Source organism: Haplochromis burtoni, unplaced genomic scaffold, assembly GCF_018398535.1.
Source record: "Haplochromis burtoni strain Fernald_Lab_line unplaced genomic scaffold, NCSU_Asbu1 Contig_18, whole genome shotgun sequence".
NCBI lineage: Eukaryota > Metazoa > Chordata > Actinopteri > Cichliformes > Cichlidae > Haplochromis > Haplochromis burtoni.
Genome location: NW_024582379.1, coordinates 3,864,519 through 3,887,841, shown reverse-complemented (window position 1 = coordinate 3,887,841; position 23,323 = coordinate 3,864,519). Strand labels below are relative to the sequence as shown.

The 23,323-nt window shown below is 40.9% G+C and overlaps 1 protein-coding gene across 1 annotated transcript; it reads left to right on the top strand.

Annotated features, from left to right (window-relative positions):
- The first annotated feature begins 3,542 nt into the window (after nt 1-3,542).
- Nucleotides 3,543-22,246, top strand: limk2 (LIM domain kinase 2). Its single transcript, XM_005916339.3, has 16 exons — nt 3,543-3,828; nt 4,091-4,181; nt 11,208-11,343; nt 14,752-14,861; nt 15,949-16,134; nt 16,386-16,491; nt 17,613-17,827; nt 17,934-18,120; nt 18,201-18,287; nt 18,583-18,714; nt 19,188-19,244; nt 19,601-19,666; nt 19,909-20,080; nt 20,171-20,226; nt 20,421-20,578; nt 20,950-22,246. Exons 1-16 carry the CDS (start codon nt 3,813-3,815, stop codon nt 21,161-21,163), a joined length of 1,989 nt encoding a protein of 662 aa, XP_005916401.1. The 5' UTR covers nt 3,543-3,812; the 3' UTR covers nt 21,164-22,246.
- The last annotated feature ends 1,077 nt before the right edge of the window (nt 22,247-23,323 follow it).

Sequence of the window (23,323 nt, the reverse complement as noted above, 5' to 3'; positions counted from 1 at the left end):
TTGCCATCTTAAGTAGTCTGCCAGGATCAGTGTGAATGAGCCACAGGTGCGTGTTCAGGGCGGGTTCAGAGGCGGGGAATCAAGGTCCAGTTCCGCCCTGGTGGGAGAGGCTAAGACAAAAAATACACACACCACGACCTCTCCAGATCTTGAGAACCATGACACAGTGGTAGATCGTCTTGCATCCCTCTTTTATTTTGAAAGGAACCCGTTAACTCTATTCCTGCTCCCGCTCCGCTTTACTGGCCTAATGCGAATTTGAATCGTATGAATAGATCACTGGCTTTGTTCGGTGTAATATTTACCATGTAGACCAGTTTCCTTTACTGGCATAGGGAAAAACTCATAAAGAGGGATTACTCTAGCCAATATAAAGTTGAATTGAAGGTTCTTTTAAAGTGGTTTTATTTATGGTCCTTTCTGCTCTTTTTACAAAATCTATATTGGATGAGTGTGCAGAGTTTTATTGCTTAAAAGCAAATACACTATTCTACTCTGTTCTATAGGGTTTATGTTCCGTAAACGTGTGCCACAAGCTGGTTGAACCGCAGACTGACCCGAAGACTAATTTAGCTGTCAAGTAGCAGCCAATCAGAACGCTCCCTGCTTGCACGAGGAGACTGTTGGTGGTTGTTGGGAAAAGGGAATGGAAAGAGAGCATTGAAGGACTGTAGCATTGATTTATTCCTCAAAGATGACGGTGTGCTTTTGTATGTGTATGCGTGTGTGTGCATGTATGCAAGCATGCATGTTGGTAACCAGTAAGCAAATCCAAGGCTTGCTTTCCATGCGCTTAACTGCTTATATTGTGTTTCTGACAACCTAGCTTTGTCCAACTTTGCAACATGTCAGTTGGTTGGAATGGCCTCATCGGATGGTTTCGTTCCTGTTTATTAGCTTGTAAATTTTGACATTAGAGCAAGTTCATATGATTTGCACAGTTTAGGCGTTGCATTGCTTTTTTGTTGCATTGTTTTAATGGACAGCAGGCAAGAACTACCGCGTAGCACCACACATTATATAGAGGCCTCCTTGTTGCGTTTGGGTTATTTGTTTTTAAAGTGGCAGTGTTAAAAATGTCATCACTAGATTTCAGTAGATTGCAGACTGCAGTCAGCTGTTCTGTTTTCTTAACCCTCACAATTCAAATACATACTTTTTGATGGCTATCTGTGGTGAATGTAAGCTGCCAGTCCCCTGTTTACCTCGGCTGTTAGTAGACTGCAAAGCTTTGTGAAAGGAGTAAATAAATGAGAAGAAATCAATTAGGAAAAAAATATAATGTTCATGCACATTTCATGGGTCAGAGCCCTGACTTCAGTGCAGGAGATGAGGCTTGAGGTGTGTTTTCTCTTTCCTTCACGTTTTCACTTTTCTGGTGAAGAGCCGCCCAAGATATTAAGGCAAGGTCTTTCATATCTTGAGTCTGAAAGTACAGCCATGAATTAAAACATGCCTCTGCATTATGTTTAAGTTCACTGGCAAAAAGAGAAGTTTGTGTCTAAATATGTTATATTGCATGTTTACACAGCAGATGTAAACCTAGTTTATTATGTCATTTGTTTCTTGTTACAGAACCAACACACACAGAAGGAAGACCTGAAGTGTAGCTTGCTCCTATTTTTCAATACAAGAACATCTGCTTTTTAATTACCAGGAAGGTCGAAGGTAAACTGCGGTAACTCTTAGAACAGGGTACTCCAAACAGAAGTGGCTTAATAATAGTGTTGTGTCAGGATGTGTATGGCAGCTTCGTTGTAAGGTCCATCATGACTATTACAGTGTAACAACAAATACTGCCAAATATAATGTTTACCTTGTTTAAATAACAATGAATGGGCTTTCACGCAGCTGCATTCTAAAATCAAGAGCCAAAGACTTAATAATAAGCTTATCGTGAATATCGTCCTGGCTACTGTAAACTCTCCACTCTCAGTTTATTCTACCTTATCTCAGTTTTTCTCCATTACTTTAATGCACTGTTAACAATAGCCCCATTTTCATTAATATGCCACACAAATATTGAACCATGTCCCACGCTGCAAAACAGGAAATTAATGTTTCAGCCACAGTCAGTGAAACTGAGGAACTCATGACGCATTCATGTTCCTGCCTGTATATTGGCCCTTTTACGTAAACTGAAGATTGAAGACACAGTTCTACAGTTCTACAGTTTTCCCAGTGTTGTGTGGCTTTATTTCGAACATGTTAAAATAACATAACAATAACAAAGAAAACAAAGAAACAAGCAGAAAAAATCAATGTGACTGTGCTGTACTGTACAATGGCTATTTCTGAAGACTACTTAAAAAATAACAAGAAAGCTTGGCTGACAGAGGCCAGGCTGTGCTGAAGAATAAATGTGGATATCAAGCTTGTTGAACTGCGCAAACTGTTTTTTGCTCATATTTCCATATATATTTGCACATGTTTCAATAAATCACTACACCTATTCCCCATTTTCCAAGCAAGACATAATGAAATGAGGTGCGGCATGAGATTTCACAGCACTGTACTAATACTGACAGATGTTACAGTGAATAAGCCACTTTTTTTTTCAATAAACAAAACTATATAAATTTTTAAAATCTTAGTAGATACCAGCATTTGTGTTGAATGCTTTGAAACTAAAGCTCATATGTGATTTAAAGGGAAACTAACTCTTTAAATTCAATCGCCTAAAGGTCAACTATGAGTCATGAATCATGTTATTGTAAAAAATGCTTGAATGCTTGTCTTCTGAATTTGGAAGTGTAAATTGTAAAAGAAATATTATTCTGCATGGAGCAGAGAAAAGCAAAGAAACAACACGCGCACTTTGCCAGTTTAATGTGTGCTTAAATCTTCTCATTAGGTCTAATACCCTTTCAGTAAATAACATTCATTGCTATTCTGCCTGTGTTGAAATGGTTTTAAAGAGATGATGCCTACTGATTTCAGATGTTGCAGTGAAATTATTGTTTTGCCCAGCCCAGTATTATCAGTGAGCCTTGGCTATATAACAGAAATAAAACAATTTAGAAGCACTTTAAAGGCTGACTTGTTCCTACAGTTAATCCCATGTTTTCCATTTAAATAGGAAAAGTGCAAAACACAAATTGTAAAGCAAACCATTACTGATGATATAGCAGTCATTTATCTTTTATAAAATTTTTAAAGAATTAAATGGAAATTTTAAAACAGAGAAATCCTTTGATACAACTGTAGAACTTCAGGAAAGACACTTGTCTTGCGTCTTATTGTACTGTACTTACTCTTTTGCTTTAAGAATGCAATAAGATCTGATGATTATATTATCCTTAATATATTATGACGTCAACACTTTGAAAGCATCCCATCGTTTTTATGTCGCGACAATAACATACAATAACGTTTCATTTCTATCCACAAAAGCCTAGCAACCACATAGCAAATCGTTGTGTAGTGCGGTGATATTGGCAGTAGATGGCGCCACTGTTTTTCCTTTCGCGTTTGGGGCCAAATCTCAGTTTTCCCCTTCTTCCAGGTGCGGAGGTTTGGCCTTTCCGCTCTCCGTACAGGAATGTGAGCACTGCATTACGTCAGTCATCCTGCCAGCGGCGAGAGAACAGCTCCGTCCAGGAGGTCTCAGCTCACTGCTTTCTCTCTCTCTCTCTCTCTGTGGAGGATTAAAGGCGTTTGTGTTTTCTTCCTGCTGTGTTTAGAGGTGGGAATCTCGGACGGGGAAGAACGAAAGCGTGAAGCGGCTCATGACAGCTCTCCTCTTCAGTATGAGGAGTTAGTGAAAAAACAAAAAAAGGGACCTGAATATCGACGACACTCTCGCGGAGTAGATGGAGGAACCAGGAGGTAAAGTGGTATTCCACACTGTACCTTTACATTGAAGTGATGCTACATTGCAGTGATGTAAAAGAGCACCATCTCTCTGTCTGAAGCGCTCAGCTCACGCAATGTTTTTACCTTTAAAAACTGGGCTTTTTGGAGACCGAGCGCAGCGGCGCGATTGTTTGCTCGCTCAAATCCAGATCCCAGTTAAACCAGTATTGCAATTTTCACATGAGGTTTCTGCGCTACACCTATTTACAGGGGAGGCTCGTTTCTTTCTTTGCAGATAAGTGTTACTGTGTGGGCTGTAGAGGAAAGATTCAAGACTCGTTTCAAATGAAAGTCCTCCAGGACACTTGGCACAACGCCTGCTTCAAGTAAGTGGCTGCAGATCCTGATTTTAAGGACCCTCATTACTGTCATGAGCACAGTTTTGTCACTCATACTCCGATGACTGGAGACTGTTTGTGTGTAAGAAAGAGGTGTTAGCTCGCGCTGACACAGACAGTTGTTTGTGTGATTGATTTTGTGTGTGTGTTTGTAGTTTACTCTGTTTGGATCTACTTACAAATGGACCTTTGGATAATCCCAGAATTTTCTGTTCTGTTGCCTAAACACAGACTCGTGTCTGTTTTCAACTGTTCTCCATTGTTTTTGTGCACAAAATGTACTCTGTAGAACGTCATTCGGCAGTCCCAGCTGACAGATCGCCTCCCCAGGAGAACTTTGCCCCTTCTGCTCTTAAGCTTAATGATTGCCGCCGCCGTGGAGATGGTGTGAGCTCTCTGGTTCGTACAGGTCACTGACCATATTTTTGTGTGCAGCAGTAAACCTGCAGTTTGATGTCAACATACTGCACATGCCAATATTATATAACACACAGAGGGTTTTTCCCCATGGGGATCAGTTGAAGGTTGTTGTTTTTTTCCCTCCGTGTTAAATAAGGAAGCTCAGGTTGTTTAACAGGAATGACATGCGGTATTTCAGCTTACTGCGGGATCGCAGTTGCATTTGCTGGGTTGTATTTAACTAACATTATAAAACTGATCAGCCAAAGCTGGCTGACTGAATCTGTGAAATATTGCTCATTAGTGAATGTTTTTTTTCCCCTCTCTCTATCTCTGACTGAGAAGGCGCACCTAGCACACACAAGTACACCCAAAAATGTGTTTGGGAGTGGATCAGGGTTCCTCTGGCACTAAAAATAGAACACATTTAATATTTTCTAGGTTGACTGAATCTTACAGCTGAAAAAAAGGGACTCTTAAGCCAGTATGTATGTGGCAGTGTCTTTGCACAACCTTTGATTTCACTCTTTTAAAGCACACACTTCTCAATAACACACAAAGCCTATTTATCTCAGCAGCAAGGTTCCTGACGCAGCTGCGTTACTCACCCTTGATGCTTTCCCTCCCTTTGTTCTTTTATACCTTTTCACATTTTTGGAATTCCTGGTCATTTCTTTGTCTAATAACTTCCCTTCTTTAAAGTTTCTGCATATATGAAATATTTTTCTTGGGTGTTTGTTTTTGTTTTTTTCTAAGCACCATTGTAAGCTGATGCCATCGTCGCTCACATTCTTTGCAAGACATAACTCGTTAAGCAAACAAAAATAAAAATGTCCTTGCAGATGTGATACCCTGTGGTGGTCCCATTCTCTATTGTCAACATGCTGCCCCTCTGCCCTCCGTATACCTCCACCTTCTGTAACATTCTTGTGAGGTGGCGTCACTCTTGTTCCAGTAAACCTGGCAGTGTTATTCAGGCCTATAGGTAATGGCACGTTCAGCTCTGCAGCGTTCTGCATTCCTAGACGGCGAATCAGAGATGTGAGCTCTCTGTCTCAAACACTACAGAAGCCTTTGTGTTGTTGGCTTTTTTTTTTCTTTTTTCTTTTTTTTAGACAAAACTATTTCCTATCTTGTTCACTGCTTTCCACCTGCATAACTGCAGATCTTATTGCATTTTTTCTATGGTTAAAAATAGAGTCTTTACCATACTGGGGAGAGTTGTTTAACCAAAAATAGAAGCCACAGCTAGATTTGTACAATGCTACTATTTTTCTTTTATGCCTTCATTTACATTTGGGTGTCGCCTCGTACTTATATGTGCATTATAGACTTTAAATTCAGTGAAATTCAACAATTGTTTTGCTTTCAAGGAAAACACCCCCCCCCCCCCCCCAAAAAAAAAAGCCTGCTGCTTATGTACACCTTTACAGAGCACCGGGTGCACACGAGCATTATTTAGAAGATGTGGATGAGTGGATGTTTGCGCCTCATTTAGCCTACCTGTGAAGACATTGCATCTGGATGTGCTGTTGGAAGCAGGCCAGCCAGTGGAGGCTGTAAAGGATGCTTTGGAAAATGTGGAAAGTCTTATGTCCTTCTTGTGGAGGTTACTTAGGTACAAGCAGCATTGCAAGTACTTCTCCTGATGGCTGTGTCCTCTATTGGCATAATAAAAGTTGAAGGTGTTGACTTGGTCTCCAAATTCTCCATATCTGACTCCAGCCGAGCAGTTGTGGGGTGTGTCCAGTATAAACGGGTCTGATGGAGGCCCAATTTCACAACTTTGAGGACTTAAAGGAGCTGTGGTGAACTTGTTGGTGCTGATGCTGTTGCACACAGTGAAATACGCCTTTGTCAGGCTTTCAAGGCCACATGTAAAAGATCATCTCAGTGTCTATTTCTATCATTACTGCCACACTTTAACAAAGGACTCCAACGGCAATGCATATTTAAGGAAACAAGTAATGTTTACTGTGTAGTGTTTGTGCAGCCAACGTGACTGTAACCACCTGAGTTAAGTGCACACGCCCATTCAGCACCGTGTATACGAGGAATTTAGGTGTTTTTATAAGCTTACTTGCATTACTTAATGTAGATGGTAAAAGGAACAAAGTGTACAATACAATTTTGTATATGAATGCTTTTTGTTCAGAACAAGTTTTTCTTTGTATGTTTGTTTTCTCTCCTCCACCGAGACACACAGTATGTTGTACATTCAGTATTTTTGAAGAAATACACCTTTTTTTCTTCTTCTTTGTAACTATTGTATCTATTGAAGGGACAATGAGAGTGTTGATACCTCCAGCCGTTGTTGGTGCTGTGCTGACATTACTTGTCTGTGTGCTACAGTTTGACAAATACTGAATGTTTCAGGCTGATGGCAATGTCTGAGTGCTACAACAATCAAATGTGTATTGTGGCCTGTATTTATTTATTTATTTATTTATTTATTTATTTATTTTTAACTTAGTCACTTTATTAGTTACATCTTGTCAGTAATAGGTTGGACCTGCGTTTGTGTTCATAACTGCCTTAAGTCTTCATGGCATAAGTCTTCATCTTCAGAGATTATAATCCACACTGATGTGATAGCATCACGCTGTTGCTGCAGATTTCTCAGCTGCACATCCATGATGTGACTCTCCCGTTCCACCACATCCCAAGGGTGCTCTATCAGGGTGAGATCTGGAGATTGTGGAGGCCATTTGAGTACAATGAATTCATTGTGATGTTTAAGAGACCAGTTTGAGATGATTTCAGCTTTGTGATATGGTGCGTTATTTCACTGGAAAAAGCTTTACTTTTACTTTCTTTTCTTTCTTTTTTTATTTTAGAATAAGAATTTATAATTATTATTGTGTGTGTTGTATATTGTAATATGTCAGGGGCAACCTTTTGGGAAATCTGAACAGGTACTAAAACAAAAGCGCACAACCTTTTTAAAGCTGAAGACGCCTGACTCCATCAGGCAGCTAGTAATAACATTTTTACCAAAGCAACAAATTCTAAAAATGAGGCTTTTATTTGATTTTATTTTGTGTGAGTTTTCCAAGTTCGCAAAATCATTTCCGAATATTTTTTTTCAATTTAAGTAGTTTAAGTTAACTAATATGTTTTTCACTTCTAGTATAAGTTTTTAGTTTTGTTTTAGTTAACTATAATACACTCGTGTCAGACTACCATCCGAATGCTGCGGCAGAAACTGAGACTCATTAAGACCGGGCAAAATTTTAAAAGTTGGCACTGTAATTGTATTGCAGCAGAAACGAGTCAATAATAATATAATGCAGCATCTGTATTTTCTCCCACTCCTAATGATGTTTGATAACGTTATTAATCATTTAATGAAAATGCCAAATTTGTGTAATATTGCGTCACACCCAGACATCAGATGTTTGGCCTTTTAGTGCAGTTGTGACCACAGCAGCTTAGCAAGCGTTACTCATGCAATCTTGACTTCAGGATAATTGTTCTGCTCTGTTACTCCTCATCACAGCACAGTGTGATACACCGGGCTGTATCTTGTGTCCTTTTCTTTTATGTTGCTTTCATGTCAGAGGAAAAAGGTTTGTTTCCTGACACAAATATGGATCTGTTTCATGTCACGTCCTCTCTGCCTCAGAGCCAGCTGTTCCCTCATTCTCCACTTTTCTCTCTGCAGCACAGACACAAACATGTGGTCTTTCCTCCAAAGGACAGCTCCTTCTTAAGTAATGCCAGAAAACTCTGAAATATCTGGAGTCTGTGCCAAAGTCAATAATCCTGGATGAACTATACCTACAGTGGAGAGAACAACGTGATACGCGGGTCTCAGCTGAAGACTGGAGCCAGCACCAAAAGAATAAAAATGCGTACGATAAGCATTTAAAATAATGTTTTTGTCTTCATCGAGAATCTGATGCTTTTCACCTAACTGGCAAAATAATCATGCTGGGAACCACTCTAAACTGAAAGTAGTTGACTGTTTAATATTATAGCCGTTCCTCTACGCAGCCAGTATATTATCTCACATCTGCTGTTAGTTTTGTGCATAAGTTCGAGAGAAATCAATGCAGTGAACAGCTTTTTCTTTCCTGTTCAAGTGCAAATAGTCGACTGTCCTGACGTCTCTTTTTCACTGTGACTCATTTGTCTACATGTCATCACCAAGACATCAGGATTCTTCTTCAGGTGAATGTGTAACCAAGGTGGAGAGGGGGGGGAAAAAGCTTGAGGAATCATTTGCAAAGTCGGGCAAAAGTGGCTCCAGAGGCTTCAGTAATCCGATCTCTCATAAAGTGGCTCATCCTGGTTCGGGCCCTGGCAGTTAAATCTGCTGCCATCATTTTTGCATAACCAGTGCAGCTTGTTCAAGGAGCGCTCAGTGCCTGCAGGTGCTTCCCAGTCTGCTGGTAACTTCAGCATTCTTCACTCTGAACATTTTGTCTCAGTCTCAGGCATTAACGTCCTCTTACCTCTGCCAAATATCAGTTACGATTAGCAGCTAGTCATTTAACAGGAGCAGCAGTCGGCACGATTTATAATGGTAGTGCTAGCTTTTACTATCACGCTTTGTTAGACTGTTGAAGGAAGAGAAGTACAATGAGAGACACTCAGAAATCCTAAACCCCAGGATGGGTTTCTGAGCTAATGTGGCTAACGGCATGACTTGTTAGTATTTAATATGACCTACCTAAGAAAATGAACTGTAATCAAAAGCTGTATTATAGCCCAACTGGATAATTTGAGGACTTTGCCTCTGTAGAGTCTTATCTTGAGCCTGCTTATAGGTTGTTGTCCTGAATCCCATTAAGCACTGAATAAGGACTTGGCAGCTATACAGGCACTGCGCAGTCATCAAGTAAGAAAAGTTCTCCCAAATCCAACATCTGCTTCTTCAAAAGTGGAGCATTTTTATTTAGTTAGTTACTTTTGTGATCCCTGCCTCTCTAACAGTGCAAGCCCCAGGGCATTTCAGCGACAAGGTATTCGTACTGTTGTACACCTTGTAAAACAAGGCATGTTATATGTGTGGAATTGACAATTGGCAAAGCGATCAGAATTTTTGTTACAGCTTTTCTCGTGTGATGCTTTTACTCATTTATTTTATTTTATTTTAAAGACAGTTCTTGAAAAAAAAGTTCCATATTCTTGAGACATTCATTGATTAATCAAAAATTACACTGAGATCCGTTAATATTTTTTGGTACATCATCAAGTATAAATGGTATAAAACACAGATATGGCACTGTGGTGTCACCCTTTGTTTTTGGACTCCACATTTTGAAGCTAAGCTGTAGCCATGTTTTTGTTTGTTTTTGGTTTTTTTAAGCCAGCTGTTACCTTTATACAGTTGAAGGGTGGAGTGCGATTCAGCAAACGTGGTTCACATGCTGCATTTATAAATTGTGTGGGTGCAACACAGACACACCTATCAGCTTATTAGTTCTAAGCAGTGGATTAATGTAATCTTACTCGCCAAGCAGGAGCACAAGCTTCTAGAATGAGCCAGCGAGCACGCAGCAAGCCATATCATTAGTCAGATAATCCATTTAAAAAGCTCCAATAGCACACACACAATGAAGAGGTTCAATCCAATGACCACATAATTTCCTCAGGGATTAATAAAATATTCTGATTCTGATTTCGAAGGTCTAGATGATGCTGATAACAGATAACTGAATTATATCCATGGATGAGTTATAGAAAGTTCAGCCCCTAATATGATTTTCAAAGCTGTGAAGTTTTTGTCACCCTTTTTGGCTACTTGAGGAGTTGCAGTTTTTGCTACTTCTGCATTCGCTGAATTTTTCAGTTCCAGACGTTGACCCTTGATTACAAAGGCAGAGTGAGGAGGGTCTGCCAAGTGCAACAGAGTTAATGGACGTTTCACAGGACGCAGCACGTACAAACAAAAGTCCAAAGTTTTCATTCTTTATGTTTCTTGAAATTTTAAAAACTGCTAGATTAACAAGCAAAACTGATTTTATTTATCTGTGTTTGCTTATTTTTGATTCATTTTTAACTTGTAGACATCAAAGTCACTTGTAGCACGTTTGCAACTGATTAAACTTCTGATTAAAAACGTCAATATTTTTGCAAGAAACTGTCCACATGGCGTTATCACCACAGAGTAAAGGTTTTAAAGTCAGCAGCATCATTGAGGAGGCAGATTTCACTGGCTGACTGCCCACGCTGCACCCCTAGGTATGTGTGGCTGCCCTGACCTCACAGGTGGTTTACTGGATGAGAATTTAGGGCAGTTTGGATTTTGTTTTTTTGGTTTGTTTCCTACGTTGTGCATGAGAAACTGTTCAAAAAACACACTTTTTTTTTTTAAGAGATATTGCGGATGCTGAAGTTAAGATAAGAAACATTAGAAATATTGGAAAATCTAAATGCTTGGCTGCTTTTGTGCACAGTCAGTATTCTCTATCAGCATCTTTGGCTGGCTTTTCCCCTGCTGTGTCTCATATGTGTTGTACATCCAACATCCATGCAGTCAAACAGGCTTTTGAGACTCTGAGTGCCTTCATGTCATCATAGACATCTGCTTCACATTTCAAAATCCATTCTGAAATCTTTTGTTCTGCCTCCGTAACCCTGAGTGTTGGTTTTTTTCTGTCTCCTTAGATGTTCTGTGTGCTGTGACCACCTGACTAACTGGTACTATGAGGAGGACGGCAAGCTGTACTGTCGCAATCACTACTGGGAAAAGTTTGGAGAGCTCTGTCATGGTTGCTCTCTGCTCATGACTGGACCTGCGATGGTAAGTCTGCTGCTTTCATTCTTTTACTCCATTGTATGGAGGGTCTTTTGTTTTTCTTTTTTTAAGCTGTCGCTCAAAGACACTGGAATCTGAGCCAACACCTAATCAGCCCAGACTCCACTAATTTTACATCTCCAAGCACTCTATGGCCTGTAAAAACATTTAGATAACATTGTTAGTTGCTTTTGGCTGAGACAGCACATGTAAGCTCGGGTGTGGTATGTGAAATAGATGCACATCTCAGGCAGTCAGGATGCAATTAAAGGTGCGATCAGGTTGCATGTTTTTTTTTTTTGGGAGGGGGTTGTGTCTTGTAAATCCAATAGAAGTTTTTACACAACATTGGCTGGGCTTCTTTTAATGCTTACATGACACGCTGACCTGGCCTGGCACTCAGCCCTCTTGTGTTAAAGACTTGAACATAACAGAGTTATCCATACTCTGGTGTAGAATGAGAATTACAACCCGCCAGATCGGTTTTTTTGCTCTTTGCGCGTCTGGTACGTTTTGTTTTTTCTTTTGGAGTCTCTCAACACTGGGTCGAGACTGTTTGACCACTGCTGTTTGCATGTGATTGCCTGGCTTTCAGCGTCTGTCTTGCCATGATCTTATAACACCAGTTGCCAACCTTTTCCCTGCCTACTTAAATAATGCCAGAAAGCCCACAGACCATGTTAGTACGCTCTGTTCCTGTTTCTGCTTACTGCTCCAGATTACCGTGCGTTAAAAGGCAGGGGGCAGTGTTTTTTTGTGGCAGTTATTACATTTACAGATGAGTGATACTTCACATGGGCTGCTGCTGGACTTTGCAGAATGCGGTCTAGACTTTACTTGTGAATTACTTTCCCCCCCTTGAGGCCCCATTATGTTCCCTCTCAGTGCAGAACTTCTCCACAGTTCTCTGTTAATGCATGCCACACTCTGCCACTCACATTATGATCTGTACTGATGGTATAAAGAACAAATGCGCCTGCTTTTTGGGGTTTGTTTCTCCACAAAGAGAAAATGTAATTGATCAACTTGCCTTTATATTTTTTATTAAAGTAAAGAAACTGACATCCATTAAATTTAACCTAAATGTCAGGCAGCATCGATTTTTTTTTTTTAATATCTACAAATCAAAAACCTAAAACTGAGGTGGCCACAAATGGGGTCACTTCTCTAGCATGGAGCCAGGCTCAAGTTTTTCTTTTTGCCACCAAGCAACACACATAATGGAGTCCTCTATTTGGTTCTGGCATTCTGCTTCATCAGCCAGCAAAGCCAAGTGTTTTTGGCAGGGCATAGCTGGCACCGGAGCCTCTCAGCCAGAAAGAAAATCATTGTGGTCCATCAGCGGAGGAGGGTCATGCAGCGCTGCTGCTTGTTAAGTATTCAAGTCCAGAACACTATTGTTTCTGTCCTGGTCCAGCTGATTGTTAGTTCATTGATTCTTTGGAGATGTTTTTGGAATTCAGAGCACCGTGTTTATGATCAGTTTATGCAATCCCGCTTTTGTTTTCCACTGCCATATTTTTCTGCCCACAACGGGGTCACCGTTAATTGTCCCTCACTTTGATCTGGCTTTGCCAAGTTTTTACTGCTCCGCACTGCTGTCTGAGCCTCAGGCAGGTTTGTGGCTGCTCTTAGTCACTGGTGGATTTTCTGTTCCTGGCTTAAAGGCAGGGAGGTACTGACAGACTCCTGATATGTCACAATGATTTGGCTGACATCACTTTAATCTCTCTGCAGCAGCAGGGAATCCTTTCACAGCATGAAGTTTCTGACTCAGAGCTGTGGCAATAATGTGGGAAAAATACTGAGCAACTCCCCATGTGCTTATTGCAAATAGCTGAGATAACTAATCCCTAGTTTTAGGACTTTTGTTTGCATCAAATACAAACAAATATCAAAGCTTTTGATTTCTTTTTTCTATTCCAAAACGGTGAGAAAATCAGAGTTGCTGCTCTTCTGCTGGTGCTCCCTTTAAAGGTCACCATAGCAGATTATCTTCCTCTGTCACACCAACCCTCTGCATGGCCGCCTTCATTACATCCATAGTTAAACCAAGCCCTGGCAGGGTCCGATATGTTTGATCTGGCAAACATTTTATGCCGTATACCATTCCTGACGCAACTCTCTCCATTTATCCGGGCTTGGGGCCAGCACTAGGAGTACCCCCACCGCTACCAAGCTCTGCTCACAGCTTGAAAGCATTAATATTGAAATCTAAAATCCCGTCCATTGTAGCACTGTTTTGAAAAATCTGTCCACAGAAAGAGGCCACATCAGGAGCATGTCGAAACAAGAGATGATGATATAACCCTAAATTTCTAGAAATGTTCTCCAATCAGAAGTGACAAATAAGAACGCTGATGGCAGAAAAAAGGGGTTAAAGGTGCACGGTTCTGAGGTTGCTTTTATTGTCCACTTGTAAACACAGAAAATCAGTTTCTCTAAATCTTTATCCTGGAAGATTTTTTTTTTTTAAATTCTCCTTTTTCAGTGACTTAGTCCATTTACAACGACCGTTTTAAGGCCAAAATGCATAAAACAAAATACCCATCCACATGTGGACGGGGCCTGAAACACATGGTTGTATTGGGAAGGTTTTGATAATTGGCGGTCTGGTCTAACAATACCAGGTGAATGTAATCTTTAAACCCTCTCAAGTCCCACTGATCTCCCCCCCCCCCAATTAACTTTCAATCGGTTTCACTTTATCCTCCTCGCCTCCTCCTCCTGTTTTTTCTTGTTGGGTACAGTTTCAGCACTTACTCCCATTGTTCCCAGGTCCACTATTTCAACTAGCGGGAAAACAAAAGCGCCATCCTCTTCCTGTTTTGGTTTCACAATCAAGCCTTCATTTTTGTACCTGGTTGTAGACAAAACTGTCCAATGTGTGCAAGATTGCTAGGCAAACACTTTAAGCCCAGGCATTTTTGTGCAATCGACTTGTATTTCATCACAAGTTAAACCCAAAACTTTGTCTATTGCCTATTTAATTACATAAATAGTCCTGAAATCAACATTTTCCTTGTTTGCAAAGGGTAGACATGATCTCATCTTGCATGAAAGGGATGAAAACGGTGTGACGAAACTGAAGTCCTGCATGCATGTCAGAAAGGGAAATCGATGACTGATACTCAGGCAGTGTCGTTGAGAAGCAGCTGAAAGTTTCAGACCATTGAAAGGGAGAAAGCCAGTAAGACGAGTGTGTCAGATCCACAGAGGGTGATGTCATAGCAGATTCCAGACAGGCTGAGAGTGAAGCAGGTGTTACGGCTATGTCACCGCTCAGGGTGGGAGGGAGGAGGGCAGAAAACAACATGCAGCTCACAGCTCACCAGCAAAGCACAACAGAACAAGACAGCAGGCTCGTCGCGTTACTTCTGAATGGAGAACTAGCCCGTTTGTTTCTGCTTCCAGGTGGCTGGAGAACATAAGTACCATCCTGAGTGTTTTGTTTGCTTGAGCTGCAAGGTGGTCATTGAAGACCGGGACACCTACGCTTTAGTCGAGAGGTCAAAACTGTATTGGTAAGTCACCTGCACTGGATTTCTTTAAAGCTGTTTGTTGAGAACTGCTTAGAGCAGCAGTTGTAGGGCCTTAACATACGTGTCTTGGTATGTAGGCTGATTTTCATAGTCTATAAGTAAAGGTTGTAAACTCATTAGCCAGGTGCTTCCAGCTAACGCCACCAGAGTAAACTGTTTTTATTTTTTTCATGCAGTGTCTTTAGAGTATTTAGTGAAGCCAGATACATTTTTACCTTCATGTTTAAAGTATTTTAAGTTTTTTAATTAACAATCATTTTCCCAGCATTCCTAAGCACTCAGATACATAGATATGGATAATGGGCATTTTATTGATCACACATGGGTAATTAGTGTACATAAAATAATATGTACACTATAAATCTAAGAAAAACCACAGCATAACTTCACTCATGCCTGATGCGGTTTCATCAGTGTGCCATATCTAAACTTCTATTTAACAGCCATAAGCTACACTCACGAGTGTTAAAACTTGACTATATTGGAAAATTGCTTTGATCCAGGAGTAGTCACAGCTTGGAGTCATATGCTGTACCTTTTTTTTGGTCAGCTGCCTGTCCCACATGATGATATGAGACTTAAAAATTTACCCAGAATGCAGTGTTTGAATTTTTATATCCAGTGAGTTATCGCAAAAATGGATAAAGCAGCCGATACACCAAAGCTTGTTTCTGTAACTCTATGGCACTGATATTAAATTGGTGCAATATTGATAGTAAAGCAAAAAGCTGTTGAGCAAAGATTAGATTTTACTTTAGGTTGCAACACTTGGTTGGTCTAAACTAAACTTGATCTTATGTGTTTTTCAACCCTGGACATTTCATGTGGTTCTTCTGCTGCGATTCAGTTTTATAGTCCCTTAATTTAAAATCCTTGTCCCCTCTTTTTCTAGAGCATCTTACATTTAATTGTACTGGCCAATGCCAGGAATGTCTTAAAAAGTTAATGTTCACCCTCAAGTATGTTTGCTCACGATTAGTTGGTCACTTCTGCATGACTTCCTGTTACTCTGTGCCCTCTGAACCAGTCTTTAATAAAATGTGCTTCTGCATTCTCCTGGTGTGAACAGCGGAAAGTGCTACAAGCACGAGGTTCTCACACCCATGTTGGAAAAACGCTCGTACGACTCGGTCCTGGACTCCCTGCCCCACACGGTGACCCTCATCTCGATGCCTTCTGCAGCCAATGGGAAGAGAGGCCTCTCTGTGTCAGTGCTGAGGGATGTCAATGGCTCAGCGAGTGTTCAGGTCAAAGAGTAAGTGGGACCTCGTGATGTCTGACTCCATGCCTGTCCTCGAGGCTCTGTGGGAACAGCATGAGTAATGCTTTACGTAACGTTGATTATAGGTTGACTAAATAGCAGCTGTGTGTAAATAAGCCACTGAAAAAAAAAAAAGTACTTATTGACAGATTAATAATATATGGGAGTTTCTCGTGTCCTGGTGTTTTTAAACCAGCACATTTATTTCATAGTCCTCACTTACTCATGCTGCTGCTGTTTTTCAGGGTCAGAGGAATGCTTATTAGTCCAGAGGTTCGAAATGCCATCCATGTTGGAGACAGGATTCTGGAGATCAATGGCCTTCCTGTGGCGACATTGATGGAGCAGGAGGTGGGCTTACATATTATCTCTGATACTTATGGAGTCATAAGTGAAGTCATTCAGCCAAAGCCGATTAGTTTCATCGTTAATGCAATTCCTTGAGTGCACTTTTGCATAGCAATGTTGTTATACAATCGCTGCACATTTGATTTTTGACATTCTTCCCATTCCTCGATCGTTTTTACATAAGCTGGGAGACAAAGGTGTGTAATGACTGCACTTATAGGCTCATTCCCACGATCTCAGCGTTTTTGTGTTCGACTGGTTGGTTCCTTTTTAATATTTTTGTTATGTTAAAGATAATGAAAATATCAGAACAGAATTTGACCTGAAAAATTAAATAACGCATTAATGAAAAGAAATACGCAATAAAAGGAAACTCATGTTGTTGCCCAACATGAAGTAAGTGACATCATCATGAGCTTATGAATAGTTTGCTGCTGTTGAATGAAGACTAACTCACAGAACTTGATTTAGCTTCTTACTTTACTCGTACCATTAGCTGGTCATCTTTACCTGTCAGACTCTGCTGTGTCAAAGGGTGAACAGAGACACTATTATAACATTGCATGAACTGGGCTTTTAGTTTCCTTCTTCCTCGAACAAAGCACATGGTGCTCAACACTGCGATGGTTCTTCCCTTTAAACGTAAGCATATCTAGACACTCTGATCACAGTAACTTGGTCACTGCTGTCAGCATGCATGTCACACGTCCTGCAATTTATGTGGTGGGAGTGTTACCACCTACAGCGCTGGACTTGCGTCACACAGGCTGAGCCAGTACAAAAACTATGACTGCACCTCAGATTTCACCATCAGTTGTCATTTGGATAAGCAAATACCAGACTTAAAGAATTGACGTTGAACCAGGGCTCTTTGACTGATGCTTTTAAGCATCAGTTTTGAATATAGTTATAAATTATACTGGTATTTATTTATTTTTGCAGTGTTGTTTAGGAAGTTTTATTACATTGCCATCAAATCATCCTAAGGGTGAAGGATGATAGTTTACAGGAAGTAATTGTGGGAGTTGTTATTAAAAAGCCTGAAAATAGTGTAATTGTGGAAAATCCATTAACCCTAGTTAATAAATATATATATGTATAATCTTTTTTTTTTTTCTAACCAGGTGGATGATCTTATTCACCGTACCAGTCACACGCTACACCTTCTAATAGAGTATGACCCAGTCAGGCATCGTTTGGACCGGCTAAGGCTGGAATCACCAGGGAACCGGCTAGGAGTCCCAGCCACCTCTCGTATGCGCATGTCCTCACCATCTGACACGGTGCTGGAGAGGACAGATGTGGTTGACGATGGCACACTGAAAAGGAGGTCTTTAAGGTATGTTACAACAACCAAAAAGCATGCAACTTCCATATTTTGGACTCTGTAATGAAGAAGAGATCAGGGATGCGAGTTATCATTAATGAGCTATGTTGTGTTTCAGGCGCAGTAACAGTATATGCAAGTCACCGGGACCAACTTCTCCTAAAGACCATCCATTTATTACACGAGACATCGGGCGCTCGGAGTCCTTGAGATCCTCCGCTAGCTGCTCTCACCGCATTTTTCGGCCATGTGACCTCCTACACGGAGAGGTCTTAGGAAAAGGATTTTTTGGACAGGCGATCAAGGTGGGTCCTTTACTCTTTTACTCCTGCCATCGAGCAAGTTTTGTGAACTTCATGTAATTCATGTGTTCCTTCTGTCGCAGGTGACTCATAAAGCCACAGGCGAGGTGATGGTGATGAAGGAGCTGATCCGGTGTGATGAGGAGACCCAGAAAACGTTCCTTAAAGAGGTTGGTAATCTGCAGCAGGAGCCTCTGATTAGTCACAGACAAAGCAGAGTCCACTGTCTCTGTATGGAGCTGTTTATTAATACACACCACTAAAGGCACGGCACATGACCCAGTAGTTAACTCTTTGTATTTGTTGTTGTTGCCAGTGTCTTGTGGAAACGCATTAGCTTGACTTGTATTTTATTCAGTGCTTTTTATCCCACAGACTCTGGTGTAAATCAATTTGGGATCATCTGCTTATAATAATCTGGAGCTTTTTTCTTTTTTTTTTTTCTGTCACACGTCTAATCTTCAGGTCAAAGTAATGCGAAGCCTTGACCATCCCCACGTTCTGAAGTTTATCGGCGTGCTATACAAAGACAAAAGGCTCAATTTGATTACTGAGTTTATTGAGGGCGGCACGCTGAAGGATTTCATCAGAGACATGGTGAGTCTAAAAAGCTGAAACACTCCTCACCCATAGTGAAGCAGAAAAACAGTGCCAGGAGTTATGTAGGGAGGGGAGGGAGGGTGGTGACCTGGAGTAAACTCTGCACTGATACAGGGCTCTGGACTCTATAATTGGCTGGGTTGCGTATCAACTGACCGGCACGTGGAGTGAGAAAAGTTATAGAAAGTGTTCTCAGGTGAAACTTGGAGCAGTCGCGCTCCGCTCCTCCCCCCTACTGCCAACGCCTATTCAGCACACGCCCCACTGAGGAGAGTGAGGGTGCTTTGTCCCTAATGAGGCTTAAAGCATGTGGGGGAGGACTATTTTAGATTTAGTTTATTTCATAAAGCTCTAATTTCATTTAACATAGCTGTCTCCTACTTGGTGTAAAATCATTATATTTAACGCTGTTATGGTCTCTCAGAGAGCTTCTGTTTGTCTCATTGCTTTTTCTTTTTCCTGACTAACAGGACCCGTTTCCATGGGAGCAGAGGGTGAGCTTTGCAAAGGGTATCGCTTCTGGCATGGTGAGTTGGCCTCCTGCAAAGAGCTTACTAGCTGCTACTGTCACCTGACTGTATGTGTTCAAACATCCACATCTATTAGATATTAAGTGCCACAAATGAGCCGGAGAATGAAACTAATGAATTCAAAGAAAAAATGAAGTTGGAAAAACTATAACCATTAAGCTACTGTGTAACAAAATGCTTAACATAGCTGTAGATCAACCGCATGCTGTGACAAAGTGCAACCCTTTTATTCATCTTGTAAAGATCTGATGAAATCCGCGTTTAGAAGATTTAAGCAAATGAATAATTTATTTTTGGATTTACTTGGGATTCTCTGTGCTTACTTGACATGTCTTTCCCCCTTTTGTTTTTAGGCCTACCTCCACTCAATGAGCATCATCCACAGAGACCTAAATACTCACAACTGTCTGGTTAAACTGGTAGGTGGCATTTCATCTTAGAAGCAGTTAAACATGATGAAGTGTGAATGGTTTTTATTTCAAGAATGAGCAAAAGCTGGGTTGTACGCAGCTTTCAATTTTTTTTAAGATACATTAAAACTTAGCAGACTCCAAAAGAAGACCAAAGAGCATTAAACATATTTGGGATTTCTTGGCATTATAAACCCTGTTCTCTCCTATCCTGGGTAACTAGAGAAGCCTCGCTTGTAATCATTCAACAGGACAACACTGTAGTCGTTGCTGATTTCGGACTGTCCCGACTCGTAGTAGAAGAGAAAGTTAAACCTCCACCTGAAAAACCTACCAATAAGAAGCGTTATAGACGGATTGATCGAAAGAAGCGGTACACCGTTGTGGGGAATCCTTACTGGATGGCTCCAGAGATGCTAAATGGTGAGTGGACATTAAAAAGGGGGAAAAAACAGGAATGAGAGCTTGATTTGTACCCATTTTGTAATTACATTTATTTATCTGTTATTTCAGGTAAACGTTACGATGAGAAGGTGGACATTTTCTCCTTTGGAATTGTTCTCTGCGAGGTAAGACGCTGATTTTTACTCAGTTTACTCAAAGTAATGGCTTAACGAGCACATTTTGGGGTTAGATGACAGACCTTGCATGCAATTAAGCCTTTCAAAGTAAGCACTGATGCATTTATGTGTGAAAGCATTGTATGCACATCCCTATCTGTTTAATTGACTGCCTACTGTTTATCCTCCTTACTGTGATTCAGATCATTGGACAAGTCTACGCGGACCCTGAGTGCCTCCCCAGGACTTTGGACTTTGGCCTAAATGTTGGCAAGTTTGTGGAGAAGTTTCTCCCTGAAGACTGCACACCAGCCTTCTTTCCTTTGGCTGTAGCCTGCTGTGACCTCACACCAGACAACCGGTGAGCCACAGCTTTTGTTTTAATGTATTACAGATTTCATTTAACTTGTTATGAAAAGTTAATGTTCTGCAGAGGTGCTGACCGGTAAGGTAAAGTTCTTAATAACCTGAAAGAGTCAAGAGATGTGGCCATATGAGAACTGTATCTGCCTTCACTCGAGACGGTATGCGGCCTTTTAATGAAACTGGTTGTAGGAGGAGTGAAACAAAAACCCTTTCAGATGCCATCTCAACCTGCTCGCTGAGAGACACGCCTCTGCTACCAGATTGCTTCCTCATGTTTTCTCTCAACCTTGTCAGTCTGGTTTTAGCCTCAAACCCCTCTCTGTGCCCTCGTTGACCATTCCTTTTTCTCCCTTTTTTATTCCTCAGTCCACCTTTTCAGAAGCTTGAGGACTGGTTTGCAGCTCTGTCCCTCAATCAGGAGCTGGGAATCCCCCTGCCAGCCGAACTGGATGAACTGCATCAGAGCCTGAGTCGACTTTATTGGCCTAAAGACGGCTCTCCAAACCAGAGCTCCGATCAGTCGTTAACCCCAGTGGCAGCCTCTCCAGATTGCTCGAGCACGACAGACAATGGCACCTAGGACTTCTGCCTGTTCTGTCTGTATTTACTTTAGTTACACCTCTGACCTGCTGCACTGTGGATGTGTAAAAAGAGGAAAGTTGTATTGAACCCGAGCCGTATTAAAACTGGATAACCTGAGGTAGCTGGATCAATCTGTGTTTTTGGGACTTTAACCCTGTGAATACCAGTGAACTGCAAAGATAGTGCAAAAACATTTCAGAATTACAAGTGTTTACTAATTCCTCCTGTGCCACTCATTACAAAGAAGATTGTTCACTCTGTATAAAGACAAAAGAAAAACGTCCTCCCTGGCAGAGGGAAAGACTCTTTCTTTCTTTATGCTCCCACGTGACGACAGTTTTATTTTCTGTCGGGTTTCTTTTGGCTCTGGAGTTGTTGTTGCTGTGCGTGGAATGCACAGATCGGTCCTTGCCCAACAGAGGAGTCACTTCACTTCAGTGGCAAAGAAAACAAAGATCCTTGACAGTCTAGCTCATTGGCATGTTTAAATAAACAGGGCAGGACACACAAAAAAAAAATAGGTGTGACCTTGGGCAGCAAAGAAAGCAAAACACACCGCTGCTGCTGAGAATTCACACATGATGGCAAAGAAATGTTCAGATTATGTTTATTCCAAGCATCACTCATCTCATTTTTGACCATGGATCTGTGTACTTTCTAGCTTAATTATTTTAATTATTTTACCAAAATGTGGAACGAACACCGTGCAGATGTTTTATTTCTGTCGGGGAGGGAAAAAAACGGGACAAAAGCTCTTTTGCAGTTTAGGACTGTTAATAATGATTGTCGGACATAATCATGCAAGAGCTGACTGTTTGGAAAAAGAAAAAAACTGCCTTTGTACAGGACTGGATATTTTCTCCACTGTATATAAGTATGTACATATTGTAGCACTAATTTGACGTCTTGTTTTTATTCTTCTTTTTTTAATGGGACTTCTAGATTTGTATATTTTAGACATTTCGTCAGCGAATGACATTTTGGCCTTTTTTGCTATCATCATTCAGAGTACTGACAACCAGCTGTAACCACTATTATTTATATTAATGTAGTGTTTCATAAATAAACCTTCTGAAAGTTGCATTTTTAATTGTCATTATTCAGGTGCATGGCATCAAACGCACTGAAGAGCGATGACACGGGGCGCCTAAGTTTGTGAATGCAACAACTCGAGAATGAGGCGATGTATGATTTTCAAATTCATGCATAGGTGCAGCTGTGACCTCAAAGGCAAGGTCAGAGGTTAAGTTATCTAAAAATCTTGTGAATGCAGTGACTCAAGATGGCAGTCTCCTGGGATTTTCATTTACCATACATGAATCTACTTAGGGCTGAGGGATACTGGTGGCCATCAGTATTTTATTTTATTTATTTTTTGTCTCAGAAATGTAGTTTAATAAGCTCATTATTGTCAACTTAGGTCTTTAGTTTTAAGATCTGCCACTGGTACTCCTACTCATGGCTGTTGCGTGATGATGTACAGGGAGTGCAGAATTATTAGGCAAATGAGTATTTTGTCCACATCATCCTCTTCATGCATGTTGTCTTACTCTAAGCTGTATAGGCTCGAAAGCCTACTACCAATTAAGCATATTAGGTGATGTGCATCTCTGTAATGAGAAGGGGTGTGGTCTAATGACATCAACACCCTATATCAGGTGTGCATAATTATTAGGCAACGTCCTTTCCTTTGGCAAAATGGGTCAAAAGAAGGACTTGACAGGCTCAGAAAAGTCAAAAATAGTGAGATATCTTGCAGAGGGATGCAGCAGTCTCAAAATTGCAAAGCTTCTGAAGCGTGATCATCGAACAATCAAGCGTTTCATTCAAAATAGTCAACAGGGTCGCAAGAAGCGTGTGGAAAAACCAAGGCGCAAAATAACTGCCCATGAACTGAGAAAAGTCAAGCGTGCAGCTGCCAAGATGCCACTTGCCACCAGTTTGGCCATATTTCAGAGCTGCAACATCACTGGAGTGCCCAAAAGCACAAGGTGTGCAATACTCAGAGACATGGCCAAGGTAAGAAAGGCTGAAAGACGACCACCACTGAACAAGACACACAAGCTGAAACGTCAAGACTGGGCCAAGAAATATCTCAAGACTGGTTTTTCTAAGGTTTTATGGACTGATGAAATGAGAGTGAGTCTTGATGGGCCCG